Raw genomic sequence first — 15,239 nt, 5'->3', positions numbered from 1 at the left:
ACATCTGACATGATTTGAGCATATCAGCAAAAGCCATCGGTTTCTCTGACCCTGACAGCCTAAATTGCCTCATTTTCTAAATTTCCTCTAATGATGTATATAGTTTCTTCTTTTTTCTTTTGTTTAGTCTGATGGTGCCTTGCAAAATTAAGAAGCCTTTTAACTTTAATTTGTATTCTTATCAAAATAATACATGTAGACTGTTTTAAAATATAACTAAAAGGCTTAAAACAACACAAACAAACAATAACAGTCCCAGAGACAAGGACTTGCAATAATTTTAGCCGCCTCTTCTGGCAGTCATCACACATCCCCATATTTCTAAATAACTCACATTCTACTCTGTTTCGCATCACACATTTTGAGCATAATTTGATTTTGCCTCCTGTCATAGTAGATAAGGATATCGCTCTCTTGTGCAATACTTCCAATCCTTAGGAAGGTAAAGTCCTGACCAGAAGGGTGTTGGGAATGGAGTGTGGGGAGAAGATCTGGAAATGCGGGGTAGTGGTGAAGCTGGACTAAGGAGAGGCAGCTGGCTCAGCAGTGTGGCACCAACAGCAGATCTAGCTGGGGCTTTAATTACTTCTCAAACAGCTGTCAACCTCTCCAACCTGAGCTTTCAATTCAAAGGTACCTAGAGAAGCCAATACCTTAGCTAAGAATTATTACTGTCAGGGAAAAAAATAAAATAAACCTCTAGCAAAAAAACTAGAAACTAAGACAAACCCATAGAGAAGAATTATCCTTAATATCCTCAGTGAGATAGTAGAAAATGTTTCCTGCCCTTAAAAATGAAGATCCAGGGCTGGGCGAGGTGGCTCACACTTGTAATCCCAGCACTTTGGGAGGCCGAGGCGGGCAGATCACGAGGTCAGGAGATCGAGACCACAGTGAAACCCCGTCTCTACTAAAAATACAAAAAATTAGCCGGGCATGGTGGCGGGCGCCTGTAGTCCCAGCTACTCGGAGAGGCTGAGGCAGGAGAATGGCGTGAACCCGGGAGGCGGAGCTTGCAGTGAGCCGAGACTGCACCACTGCACTCCAGCCTGGGCGACAGAGCAAGACTCCGTCTCAAAAAAACAAAAAAAAAAAAATGAAGATCCAAAGGACACAAAAGAAGAAAAGAAAAAAAAGAGAGAAAAAAAGCTCTTGGGAAGTTCTTAAATCTGCTGCCCAATCAGTTACCACCTTCCATCTGCTTTCCAGCTTCTAAAATTTGTTGCTGTTGTAGACTCACCTGGAACCAGAGAGCGCTTTGTCTTCTCTCCTATTCCTTGCATCCTTCTGGATTTATGACATTTCTGTTCAACCCCTTAAATGGGGTTTTAGTGGCATTTCAGGAAGAAATAGAATTAGACATGTATAATCAATCAGTCATTTCTTATCAGGAACCACACATGGTTCCTTCGTGGGGTTTTCTTCATTAAGTTAATATAAAACTTCAGATACAGCATAAAAAGGTAGATCCCAGGCAGGAAAACAATGAATTTATCTGAGAAGATTATTTTATTTTATTGATATTGTACCCCAAACAGGAGCAATTTCTGATGCATTCTTTGCAAATAATAAATTAGCTCACATATCAAGTATGATGAGGGTGCTTTCTGCAGAAAATTGCAAAACTTTGACTCAAACTTGTGTGTACAACATGAAATTTATTGTCTCACATTCACTGGAAGTTCAAAGGTAGAGACATGTGACTTAGCAGCTCAGTGACATCATCAAGTACATGTTGCCCTATCTGTACTGTGCTGTCCTCTTTGTCACCTTCATTCCAAGGCTGGCTCCCCTAACTGTCGTCATGATTTACTGTAGAGTCTGAACTTAGAAGTGGTAAGTAATCCATGGAAGCTTCCTTTCTTGTTCCTTAACTGTAGCCCAGGGAGATCCTAGCACTCTACAGTCACTTTGAGATATTAAAGAGTCTGGTCCAGTTTTAAAGTTCACAGTGATGCCTAATGTAATGCTCTTCCTCTCCCCCAACTCAGCCTTGATCTGTAGCCCAAGGAACTTACCATGAGTGGATGAGAAACCTCTCCTCCTACAGCTTGATGTTTCCTCTTGCAGGTCTCCCTTCTGCCTCCATGGAGTTAGGAGGAAGGACGGGCAAAAGGAGCAAACACCTTCTCCTTGACTGGTGCAGCCACTGTTCTCTCATTGGTACTTGGCAGGGAATCTCCAGAGGTGTGGCATGTGGCCCTCATTGTACACGTCTCTGGTGCCAGACTGTACACATCTCTGGTGCCAGACACAGCGCTGGCCTGACCACTTTCAACCCCTCTCAGCATCCACCCGCAGCCTCCTCCAAATCTGGCCAGGGGCCAGCTTTCAAGTCGAGTTTCTGTGGTGTCTCCTTGACCTTAAGAAAATCACCCATTCTCACTATGCCACATAGTGGGTGTGCAGGATGCCCTCTCTGTTTACTCTGTCATCTCTCTCCAATTCCTTTCTCATACCTCCAAATTCAGAGGGCAGATCAGCAAGTCCATCCCTGAAGCAGATGTCCAGCTGAGGAAAAGCAGCCAGGCTTGCATTTTTCCACCGAGCAGATGTCTCATGACCTAGACAACTCTCTTTAAACTTCTTCTGTTTTCTCCATAAATAACCTGGGTTTGCATGGAGGACAGAGGTAAGGGTTGGGGAGATGGTCCCACCCTCCTCAAACCACCTCAAACTTTTGGCTAACCCAGAGTGTCTCAACCTTAGCACTACTGATATGGACCAGATAATTCTTTTTTTTTTTTTTTTGAGACGGAGTGTCGCTGTCGCCCAGGCTGGAGTGCAGTGGCGCGATCTCGGCTCACTGCAGGCTCCGCCCCCGGGGTTCACGCCATTCTCCTGCCTCAGCCTCCCGAGTAGCTGGGACTACAGGCGCCCGCCACCTCGCCCGGCTAATTTTTTGTATTTTTAGTAGAGACAGGGTTTCACCGTGTTAGCCAGGATGGTCTCGATCTCCTGACCTCGTGATCCGCCTGCCTCGGCCTCCCAAAGTGCTGGGATTACAGGCGTGAGCCACCGCGCCCAGCCCCCAGATAATTCTTTGTTGTGAGGGCTGTCCTGTACATTAGAGGGTATTTAACAGCATTCCTGGCCTTTACCCAATAGATGACTGGAGCATGCCCCACTCCTTGACAATTATGACCAAAACTTCACTGGCCTAACCCTAAGAGTCCCCTCTGTTCTCCTGAAACCTAGGTTTTGAGACACAAAAACTAGGAAGAGATTCAAAGGATATCTGCTTTCCCTTGAGGCAATGAAAGCCTCGTCCCCTCCCCTGAGGCAATGCATGTGAATAAGAGGGGCCAGGCAAAGAGAGAAGAGAAGTTAGATGCACAGGGAATATGGTTAATATAGCAAGAGCATCATGCCATGTGTTCTATTTTCTCACCTGTTGCCTTAGAATGTATATCACGTGTTTATTCTAGTAACTCCTTTGTGTGTATATTGCATTTTGTATATGGACTTTAATGAATACACATATAAAAAGAAATTTGAGGGAGGCAGAAAGATTTCATCACTAAGTTCTGATCGATATAGCTGATAGAAGAATTATTCTTCAAAGCCCAACACACATGCCTGGAACTGTGTTTCTCAATATTGAACTTCCCCTCCAACTTTGGAACTTACACTCCTAGTGCATTAAAAGGAGGCTTGGGTGTTTGAAGAAGGAGATGGATCAAAGGCCTTGCATTTGATGCCTTTTAACTCTGCAGGAGTCATTCCAAGGAAATCAATAAGAGCCAGCAATAACTCCACTGAAAGCAAATCTTTCATCACTCATACACGACAGAGACCGCGCCCCTGCTCCAGGTGCTGTATCTCTTATGTATTCATTCACCATTCACTCATTTCAATCTGGCAATAAGAAGCCCCTGAATCCCCAGGACATGAAGTGCTGTAGAGGTTCGCATAAACAATGCCAGAGATCACACTTTCATTTCTATACAGGTTTCCAACCTTTATTCTACTGATCAACTGATACCTTTGGCATAATTGGGGGAAAACATGGGTTGAAACTGAGGCTAAGAAAAAGGGAGCTCTTTTGTCTTCTGAAACCTCATGTATGGAGAATCTAAGCTCATTTCCATTTATTTTATATGCTTTGCACAAAAAGGTTTTTGATGCTGCCCTGGGCATTGATACTTATTTCAATTCCTATTTTATTCACAGATTCCCAGGTTATTTACCATGACTCATTTCTCTTTTGGTTACAGAGCTCTAATGTGGCACATTAGTTGGGATACAAATCTGCTAAATATCTACAATTATTTGGGGAAAGCGCATCACTATGTTATGGAATTATTGACATTGTATGTTGAGACATTGGTAGACTACACTACGAAAGCATTAACCCTTTCCCTCCACCACAATTCCACCCATAATAAGCTTTTTTCCTTGTGCATCTCTGATCCGACCTGTAGCGGCAGTTGCATGTGCGCAGAGCCACCTCACCTCTGGGGCAGGTCTGCCAAGAGCTCAGCAGTACCCAGCTGGGATGCAGCAGTGGCTTTCCTCCTCATATGAATCAGACCAGTGCTTGAGCTCCAGATGTTCATTTAGCCCACCGACTAACTTGCAGTTTCTTCCCTACAGATGGGGCCACTTTGGATTTGCACATCTGTCCTTAGATACTCTATGTACTCGGCTCTGCCCTTACTTTGATATGGTCATTGAGTGCATTCATATTCAGATACGGCCTACACGTTAGTGGCCAAGGTGAACCTTCTTTTAACATCCTATTTTTTTCAACTGAGAATTGTCTAGTTAAGAAATACTCTGGCTTACACAGTTATTTTTTCTTCAGGGAATCTAATAGTCCCTTGGCATTATGTATTACCCCAAAGTATCATCATTATGAAAATTAATTACTGTTAGAATAACTGGGGAAAAGACCGATAGTTTTCTAAGAATATTCCACATAAGCTGCCTATCCACTTTATTTTTTATGTAATGTGTAAGTGCTAACACTGATATAGCTGTACTCTGTGCCAGGCATCGTCTTAAACAGATTATCTCATTTAATCCTAACAGGTGCTCTATGCCTCACTTGGACTCCCTGAAAACAGAGCTTGAGACGAGGGCCTTGTGCAGGTAGTATGTTTGGGAGGTGATCCTTGAGGCATGAATGAGGGCTGCAGAAAGTGAGTCGGAGAAGGAGAAAGTAGAGACAATATAAGGCTGCATTACTGAAGTGCCATGGTGGGCCACAGGGACTTAACTCCGTGTCAGTGACCTCTTGAGAACTGGACAGAGGCCTCCCACAATTGTCCAGCAGGACAGGTAGCAGGGGTATTTATCCAGTGGTTCCCATGCCCCACAGGCCAAGGATTATTCCCAGACACAGGGAACTCTGCTTGCAGGGAAGTGAGTAGATGCCGCCAGCAACAGCCCACTGCGGACACAGCTAAAGTCATAGGTGAAATATGTGAGAAGGGGCAACAGAAGCTTCTGACACAATTATTATCCTCCCATTTTACAGAGAGGGAACTGAGGTACATGAAGGTTACTTCATCCTCCCAAGGTCACAAGGCTAGTCAGTGTGGGGCCAGGATTTAAACATAGGAAATCTGACCTCAAAGCTCATGGCCCTAACTGCTGTGCTCTGACCTCCCGCAGGAGGGATGATGACGGCTGCACTCCAGGCTTCCTTTGTGTAGCGCCGCCTAGAGATTTGGGTGTCCATCGCCAATTCAATCTGGAACCCATCTTGGTGATATTTTTTCAAATGCTGCAATTCCTCCTTAGGGAATTTATTTTCTTTTAGTTGCAACAATACAAGAAAATGCTACTGAAATGCCACATCTGCATTCATGAGAAAAAAAAATGAATATCGTTCATCACAGACCATGTAGGAAGAGACAGGTTCCAACAGTATGTCACTTGAGGGAGAGAAAAGGGGGAGAAAATATAGCTCAAGAGAAACTGCTTTTCAATTTTTTATTAAAATGTTATTCTTCAAAGAGTATAGAAATACACCTGGCAATGACCTGTTAGAAGTCAGCCATCTGCTTCAAACATACATAAGAAACATACCCAACCAGATTCTGCCTCATCAAAATTTATTAAGTTGTACATATACAGTATATTATCAGAACAACACCAAAGTGGCTACACTTGACAGATTCTCCTAAAGTGGACACAATTTTCCTAGAGATTATTATTCCCCTTGATAAAAGTTGTAATGATTGTGAAAGTTTTGAAAGATAAGCTTGAAGGGCCACAGCATTGACTATCAGGGAAAGGAGCTAGAGATGCCATGCACACAGGGCCCAGGAGGCAGCGGAGCCGCAGGAGGCTGTAGCAGCCCCCTGTTTCTGCTGAGATCAAACAACGCTATGAGGAGACCAACACAAAGAGGAAGGTGCTTCCTCTCCAGGGGTAGGGTCTTTGGATTCACATTCAGGAAACACAAGACACCACACCCAAGAGAAGAAAGGAAAACAGAACTCCGTACAGGGTCTGGGGTCCCTCCGAGATGGGGCCAGTGTGGTCAAAAGAGGGGACGAGTTGAGATGTGGAAGTTTGCTGGTGAGGACACCCATTTCCCTTCAAGCTTGCTCAAGGCACCAGACTAGCTCCCCTAAGTACCAAGAGCAAGAACACAACACTCTAGAGAAAAGGGCAGAGCTGGCACTTGGTTTGTCCTCACTAACAGGGAAGTGTTATCTGCGGTTCTAATTCAACCTGGTGAAATCCACCCCAGAGGGGTCCCAAATTGCTTGTGAGGCTGATGAGTTGAGGACACTGCCCTCCCTCTTCTGCCCACTCTGGCTCCTACAAAGACAGGGAAGGAGGAAGTGAAGAGCTCATCTGGGCCAGATGTTGCCTTGGCACTCTACAATGATTATTTCTCCCTGTTCTGTTCCTCCTCTGTGTCCAAAATTAAGAGAGAACCACAGCTGTACAAACACACTGAAAAGGAGACTGGCCACACCTGAGTTCTGGAGTCTTCCTTGGAAGGAAACCATCTTTGTCAGATTCTTGCCAACCTTTTGGGTAGAGTCACCTTTCCAAATCAGGCCTTTTCAGTGTGATGTTTCCAAAGGACCCAGCTGACACTAACACTCCATTTAAAAAATACCTTTTAATTCCAAAAGTTTGCATAAGATGATTTTTTCAATATACTTGACTCATACTGGTTGTTACATAGCACCTTTCATGTGAGATCATAGGGAAGAGAAAAAAACTACTGCGCCATAGGCATCTCTCAGGCATCTCCCCCTGTAAGCTTCTCTCTCATGTGTTGAGAAAACACAATTTAAGGTGAAAGACAGAGCAAAGACTTTTCAGTGTTTTCCAACCAACACTGACCCTGACCGGAGGGTGCAGGTGTATCTCTCTGAGGCGTTGGTGATGCCAAGGGAAAATCAGAATTATCAAGGACAAAATATCTCCTTTACTCCTAGGCACATCTATTGCCATGTGTACCATAGGTGAGGAATCATCATCCCTTACCTACATCCCCAATGAAAGGGATGAAGGGTTATCAGGAGAAACAGTGAGTCATATGACTGGGGCTTCCAGAGAAACAGTGTAAGATGCCAAATCCCTATCTTCTCAATAGAAAATGTTTGACACGTTTAAGTTCATCAAACAGGCATTTTCTCTGGGGCCACCATGCTCTATCATGATCTTGGAATTCCCTCAGAGTGCCCCTGCTCCCTGCTGCTGTGAGCTCTGAAAGTCTTCTCTCTGTGTGTTCTCTGTGGAGCCCAGGGAAGTGAGGCATCCCCAGAAAGTGCACATGGAGTATCCACCTCAAGACCCATTCAAAACTGCCCAGCTCTTGTCCCCACAGAGAATAACGTGGACTTCACTAAGGACATGGATCACTGAGATGGATATATATACTCCCTCAATAAAGAGGACACTGGATTTTATGTAGATTTCCCTATCATTCAAAAGCATCTGGCCCATATTGGAGGAATCAACTCACACTGAGTTGCAAGGAGATCATACAATCACATGGCCACAGCATTCCCACACTCTGGTGGGAATATGGAAGCTCCCCGTTGCTTCCAAGAATTTACAATCCTTGCTAGGAATCTACCTTTGGAAAAATGCTCACTTTATTGTTTCTGCTCATCTTCCGCTCCACCCTGCCTACCTTGGGCACCTTTGTCTGGATCAGCTCTTCTGGGGTGTTGCCCAAGGGGGGAAGCAGCCGCTTCTTGCTGTTTCGGGTCTCTGAGAGCCACTGAGGAGGCAACTCAAAAGGCCCAAAGCCAAACTGCAGGGAATACTTATCAGGGAATGTTTCAGGTTCCACAGGGGCTGCCGGTGCCACCTGGGATATAGAGTCCACTGTGCTCAGGGGTGGAGCAGAGGGTGCAAACTGTGGCCCCTGCTCTCCCTCCAGGCAGGTGCTAAATATCTCCTTGGCCTGGAAGTCAGCTGAGCCAATGTACTTGGCCTCACTCTCTTCCTCATCCTCTGTGGGCTTAAAGATCTGCTGCTGCCCAATGTGGAACATCTCCAGGAGCTGGCTACCCGAGCGTATGCTGGGTTCCAGGCTGGCCTCAGCCATGCCACTCCCTGTACTGACCACATTACGGCGACTGTACCGGTGGTGTAGTTGCACCAGGGTCCCTATCAAGCACTTGCGGACAGATTTGTTCACAGTAAGAAAGAGAACAGGGTTTGCCAGCAGGGAGACTTTGGGCAGCCAAACGGCAGTGAGCAGCAAGAAGACGGAAGTGTCGGGGACATTGAGCACGGTCTGGTAGACGACCAGGGTGGCATAGGGCACGCTACACAAGATGAAGACCATCACCATGGAGAGCAGGGTGGCGTGCAGCTCAGCCTCCCGCTGGGAGGCATAGGGAATAGAGATCGTGTTCTGTGGGGTCCGGAGCGCTGCTATAATGACCTTCTTCTTCTGGCTGGCACTCAGGGCCCGTCGGATCAGTATCAAGAAGAGGAACACCACTGCCACAGGCACAATGACCGTGGTGATGTTATACACCAGAACGTACACCAGGTGGCCCAAGGAGTTGCTCCAGACTTCCGTGCAGGTGGACGTGGCATAGATGTCAGCCACATTGGTTACTGCAAACACAGGGACGCTGGCCACCACTGCATGGGCCCAGATGTACATCACCAGTTCACGGGACTTGGCATCAGATATTTTCCTCTCCAGTGGATAGAGGACTGAGTAGTACCTGCAAGATACACAAACAAAATTAATTCCACAGAAGATACTTTTTAAATTAGGGGAATCTATATCACCAAAAGTAGATGAGAGGGAAGAAAGGTCAAGTTCGTTTATTCAGCCTAAGACAGAGAAGCACTGGGGGAATCCAGGAAGCCAGACCTTAAGTTTTGAGGACTTTGCAAGTACAATGAGAAGCGTCACTAGACCAAAAAATAAAAACCTTTCCAAAGGAGCAGAGGAGAGCCCTGTCCTCACGAGGCTTTACAGGAAAACAAGTAAATAATTTCAATTCATAGCTAGCTTTATAATTATTGCTACCAGGATGAAATCTCAAAGAGTGCCCTCCATATAAAAGACTTCTCCATCTGCTATAAAGATATCTACTTTTCAATTTGAGGGTAAAGGGTAATTGGTAAAAAAATTTATATGGGCTAAAGAAGCTTTAGGGCAATTTTCAAAGCTACCAACAGAAATAAGTTTGTCTACACACATATCTAAAGCAGACTTATGCCACAGTCCAGATATCATTAGCAATTAAAGCTGTTCAGGGCAGAATAACCCAGTATGAAGAATGGACTCTGACAAGATCCTTCCACAAAAATCAATTCGGCTGACAAAAGTTATGCCTGCTCAACAGTCATTGCTCCCGTGATAATCACTCAGTAACCCTAAGGGCAATTAATAGGTCTAAAATGCCTGCACAATTAGATTTTTGTTAAAATCAGATGAGACATTGTTTTTCCTTCCAATATTTAACTTGATCATTCTGTAAACACCTAAACAGAATTCCAAAATCACGCCGTTTCAATATCACCAGTGATTAGAGGGAACTGAGTAACTCTTTGCACCCTAGAACCACATCTGTAGTAAAAGGGCTGCCACTAGCCCTCAGAGATATGGTCAGTTTCTTCACATTTGCTTGGCCTTATGTGTGCAGTCAGTTAATGCTGGGGTTGACCTTACAATCTTAGTGACACCCATTCACTCATAGGGCAAGTAAGCACGCAAGCTTTCAGATAACAAGTACTTCTTTTTTTTTTTTTTTTTTTTTTTTTGAGATAGAGTCTCACTCTGTCGCCCAGGCTGGAGTGTAGTGGCGCAATCTAGGCTCACTGCAACCTTCGCCTTCTGGGTTCAAGCCATTCTCCTGCCTCAGTCTCTCAAGCAGCTGGGATTACAGGCATGCACTACCACGCCTGGCTAATTTTTGTATTTTCAGTAGAGACGGAGTTTCGCCATGTTGGCCCAGGCTGGTCTCGAACTCCTAACCTCAGCTGATCCACCCGCCTCGACCTCCCAAAGTGGTTGGATTACAGACGTGAGCCACCGTGCCCAGCCTCCTGTAACAGGTACTTCTGAGCACCACCTATGCACCAGGTCCTGTGCCTGGCACTGGGTTATAAGAATGAAAAGACACAGGAATGTCTGTAAACCCAACGGGGACAAAGATACACACACTAACAATTACGAACAAGGAGATGACAGCTCTACTAGAGACAGGCACAAAGGAGGTACAGGTAGCGCCTAAAGCCACCTGGGAAAATGGCAAGAGAGGGAGACACTGCAGTGGAGTCTGGCAGGGGGACCAGCTGAAGGGGAACATTTCAGGCTGAAAGAGATGGGATGCAAACACAATAGCGACCATGGACAATCAGGGAAGGAGGCAGCATGGTAAGATGTGTTCTAGATTTCTTTCTGGGAGGAGGGAAAAAGAGAAAGAAGTGCATAAGTGATGCATGCTTTCACATTTTTTTCTCTGAATATAGATAGTTTTCTAACGACAACTCAGTAAATATGTGATGGTCCTACCCGGACATGTGAATCGATGCTTAGGAGTTCACTGGCTCTGACTGCCATTTGCTCACTGACATGTAACAAACCCAGGCTTCCATTAATTTCCAATCCTGTTACGTGTTGGGAAACAGATTGCAACATAGGCACACAGGCTCACTATAAATAATGTTCTTAGTGTGTACACCTCTAAACGGTGATGCAAGAAGTGTAGATGACCTCCCGATGAACTTGCTGACTTAGTGCCATGAAACGAATAGCTGTGAAGGAAGTGAGAGAAAAGACTGTCTTCTCTTCTTCAGATGTACATGTGGATGCTTGCAAGTAATCTGCATCTGTGAATAACAAAATAGGAATTCACCAGCCCTGTTTTCCTACTAAAAGGACTTGTTTTACTTTTTAAAATTATGATAAAATTACAATAGCTTTTCTGCTGGAAAGAAAATGAGAATTTCTTACTGTTTTCGTATTTCTTTGTTTAAGACCAAGGCCCCAGAAGTAACCCACAGGGATTATTGCATTGCTTCCAGGTATAACAGCAAACTGTTCAGAATAATGTATTCTCCTTCTTGTTGAGTCTTATTTAAAAAAAAAAAAAAACTTTCAGGATTCATAGCAGCATTACTCACAATATCCAAAAAGTAGAAACAACCTAAATATCCACCAACTAGTAAATGGAGAAACAAATTTGGTATACTCCTAAAATTAAACGAATATATTATTTGGCCATGAAAAATGAATGAAGTACTGATACATCCTATAACATGAACTTTGAAAACATGCTGAGTGAAAGAAGCCAGACAAAAGAACACACATTGTATGATTCCACCTATATGCAATGTCCAATAAAGCAAACATATAGAAAAAGAAAGTAGATTCATGGTTGTTTATGGTCTGGGGATGGGCACAAGGAGTGACTATAAGTAAATGGGCACAAGTTTCTTTGTGAGGTAATAGAAATATTTTAAAATTATATTGTGATGATGGCTGTACAACTCTATAAATATATTAAAATTCATTGACTTGTATACTTTCAATAGGTGAATTTTATTATATGTAAATTATATCTCAGTCCAGAATATCAAACTGAAGACTTAAGACTTTACCAGAGCAGGTACTACCAGGGGCATTCAGAAGGACACTGAACACAAAATGGTTCAACATAAAATGCATTAGTGTACCCACCAGAAGTACTCTTGAGAAAGGACTCTGACTTCACTCTTATATTCCAGTCCTGTGCAATGGCACTTTCCAGATATTCAAAAAGCAATGGAAGAGACATGCAATGTCACCATAAAGCAGGCGTGGCAAATTGGCATCTCAGGGCACACATTCATCTTGCTGACAGGATTCACATGACCCACATAATACTTTTTGAAAAAAAAAATAATTGCCAACATTTTTAAATTATAGAATTCTAGATTTTTTTATTCCTCTTCTGAAAGAATAAAAAAGTCCTGCCCATCGAGTCTAGATTCCTGCAAAGCAAGTAGTAGCTGCAACTGCTGAGCAGCTGATCCCCGTGAACGAGAATGTGGACACACTCTCCACGTGCCACAGTTGCAACCTGGTTGTTGCTTGACTTGTCACCTGCCTTGTTTGGCTCCATGGATGGTGAGATTCCAGTCCCTTCTAAAGAGCTGGAGCTGCTCCCAGCAAGATCTGATGGTAACATGATTGCAGAAATATATCTAAGGAAGAATGTGCCATCAGAAGGGAAGCCTGAGAAAGAGAGGCAAGTATTGGTGCAGCCCATCCTAACACAGGCCATAAATAATTCACTTAATTCTTTCTACTGCTCTGGAATCTGAGGCTCAGAAAGTTTAAGCAGCTTTACCCAAAGCCACTCAGCTAGAAAGCTATGTAGGCAGGACTCAAAGCTAGGCTTCTATTCCAACATCCATTCTCTTAACCACAATGGCAATGACTTCTCCCAGTATGCTGGGGGCTTCATGTGACTCTGTGTCCCTCCATGCAGACAGCACCAGGCAGCTGAAGAAATCAGGGTCCCTGGCCTAAGAGGCTGAAATGACTCTATAGATGGGTTCTACAATCAATACCCTCACAGGTCATTAAGGTATTATGTTTTGAATGGACAAAGAGTTCTAAATTTTCAAATTAATCTAAAATGTAGTTAAATTTTAACATAGGGCATAAAATCAGAATAGCCTGCACTTTCCCTTCAGCAACGTTTCCTGTTAATCTTAAAATCAAAAGTACTCATGGACATAAAATACTTTACAATTCTTGTTTGCTTACGTAATTCAATTCTCTAGAATATATCATCTAAACTGTATTCATGAAGCATTAGCTAGAAAGGAGAAAGGCAGGAATTTGCTGATTACGAGATCTTTATGCAACTTTGATAAAATTGATCAAATTATGTAGAATGGCAGTAACTAAGATGTAAGGTTCACTTCCAAATGAACATCTTTTTAAAGAGGATAGGAAGAGAAAGCAATCACCACTGTAATATGAAGCCTTGGAAATAAATCCTCCAGAGGAATTCTGGTGTTACCTAGCCAGATCCAAGTGGACCATCTAATCGTTTGTTAAATAACCACTGAATCATTCCCTTGTTCTTTCAGAGATGTTCCATACTGCATCAAAAAGCCCTAATTGCAGAGTTATCAATCAGATGAAAAATCTACTGCAAATTGCAACAGAAATACCACCAATTGCAACCAAGTTGAAGTGACACCATGATCTAGCAGCTCTGCCCCAGCATCTTCACCATGGAACTCCCATCCCCAGGTCTTCTCTCAATGGTTCTATTTTCCATGGCTGTTGCTAAATCAACCCATCCTTTGTGAGGCATCTGTTTTGGACATTTATTCCCTTTCTGTTGATCACAAGCTGACTAAAAAGCAGTATACCCAGAACACTGACTACTCATCATTTGCTTCATGATGCTAATTTTTTAATACAACTTAAAAAAAAAAGTTAGCTCCTGGCTACCTGATCTTACCTGTCCAGAGCAATAGCAGGGAAGCTGAGGATGGTCACAGAGCAGAATACTTTGTGCAAAAATTTGACGACCTTGCAGAAGAGCATGGTGTAGATCCACCAGCAACAGTGAGGACTGGTGCTGAGGATGATGTCGAAGGGCACACAGACCAGGCTGGCACAAATCCCCGAGCAGGCCAGGTTTTTAATGAACCTGTTGGTGACAGATTTGAACACGGTTGTGCGGCAAGTTGACCATAACACCATGAAGTTTCCTGGTCAGATATGAAAGAAAATAAAATAATTTAAATAAAAATTTTAAAACTAAAAAAAGGAAAAAAGTACAGATTAAAAAATGTAATAAAAACACATTTGAGAGTTGATTTCAAAAGATTTAATGTAAATCCTATTAATATTAAAATTTAACATATATGATACATTACAGTCAATTTATGTGAAATTATTAAATCACATATCAATAAGTCTAGAAAAAATTTTAGTGGTTTCTCTATTTAATTTTGGGCAAAACAGTATTATAACGATGGCTTAGTGTCATCAGTGTATAAACAATGTGCTAGTTATTACTTAATCCCAGGCAGTCTGCTCTTATCAAGTTTTCTAGTGACCTCCATGTTGCCAAACTCTGCAATAGAAATACAGTGCAAACCACACGTCATCTTAAATTTATGGTAGCCATGTTTTAAAAAAGTAAAGAGAAGCAGGTGAGATATTAATAATATTTTTTATTCAACTCAACAGATCCCAAATATTTCAACATGCAATGATTACTTTAAAATTATTAATATTTTTCATTCTTGTTTTTGTACTAAGTCTTCAAAATGCAATGTGCATTTTATTTTACACTTACGGCACATCTCAGTTTGCACTAGTCACCTTTCAATAGCCACATGCAGCTAGTGGCCACCATACTGGACAGCATTGTTCTGGACTTCAGCAGCAGTGATGCAAACAATCATCTCTCTTTGAGCATTGTCCTCTGTGGCTTCCACAGGCCTACAATCTCCTGGTTTTCCTTCCACCCTCCCCCACTTCCGCCAGTCCTTGGCTGCTGTGAGTCTACCCTTACCAGGTTTTGCAGAAGAGCATGGTACAGCTCCGCCCCCTCTATCCTCTCTCAATAGCCTCTCCCTACGTTAGACTACCCATTCTGGTAATTTTCCATCAAAATGCTGATGACTCCCAAATTCATGTCCTAAAGTAGGGTTTTCCCCTCAACTCCAGAATCCTTTTTCCAGATAAACTTCTGATACCCTTCTCAGTCCCCACTATGTTCCTCAAGGGTTTACCTATTCTGATGCCTACTGCCTAATCTATACCTTCCTTC

At 43.2% G+C, this 15,239-nt stretch overlaps 1 protein-coding gene across 1 annotated transcript in view; it reads right to left on the bottom strand.

Moving 5' to 3' along the window:
* Positions 1–5,926: 5,926 nt before the first annotated feature.
* The window catches only part of GPR176 (G protein-coupled receptor 176), a 126,060-nt gene continuing 116,747 nt past the window's right edge, over positions 5,927–15,239 (bottom strand). Inside the window, exons 2-3 of the mRNA XM_003266714.4 lie at positions 13,917–14,169; positions 5,927–9,164 (exon numbers count right to left, since the gene is read on the bottom strand). Coding sequence (XP_003266762.1) covers positions 8,042–9,164; positions 13,917–14,169 — 1,376 coding nt within the window. The 3' untranslated portion in view covers positions 5,927–8,041. The remainder of the gene's footprint in view (positions 9,165–13,916; positions 14,170–15,239) is intronic.

This window comes from Nomascus leucogenys, chromosome 6 (assembly GCF_006542625.1).
Source record: "Nomascus leucogenys isolate Asia chromosome 6, Asia_NLE_v1, whole genome shotgun sequence".
Lineage (NCBI taxonomy): Eukaryota > Metazoa > Chordata > Mammalia > Primates > Hylobatidae > Nomascus > Nomascus leucogenys.
This window is presented reverse-complemented; position numbering and strand designations above follow the sequence as displayed.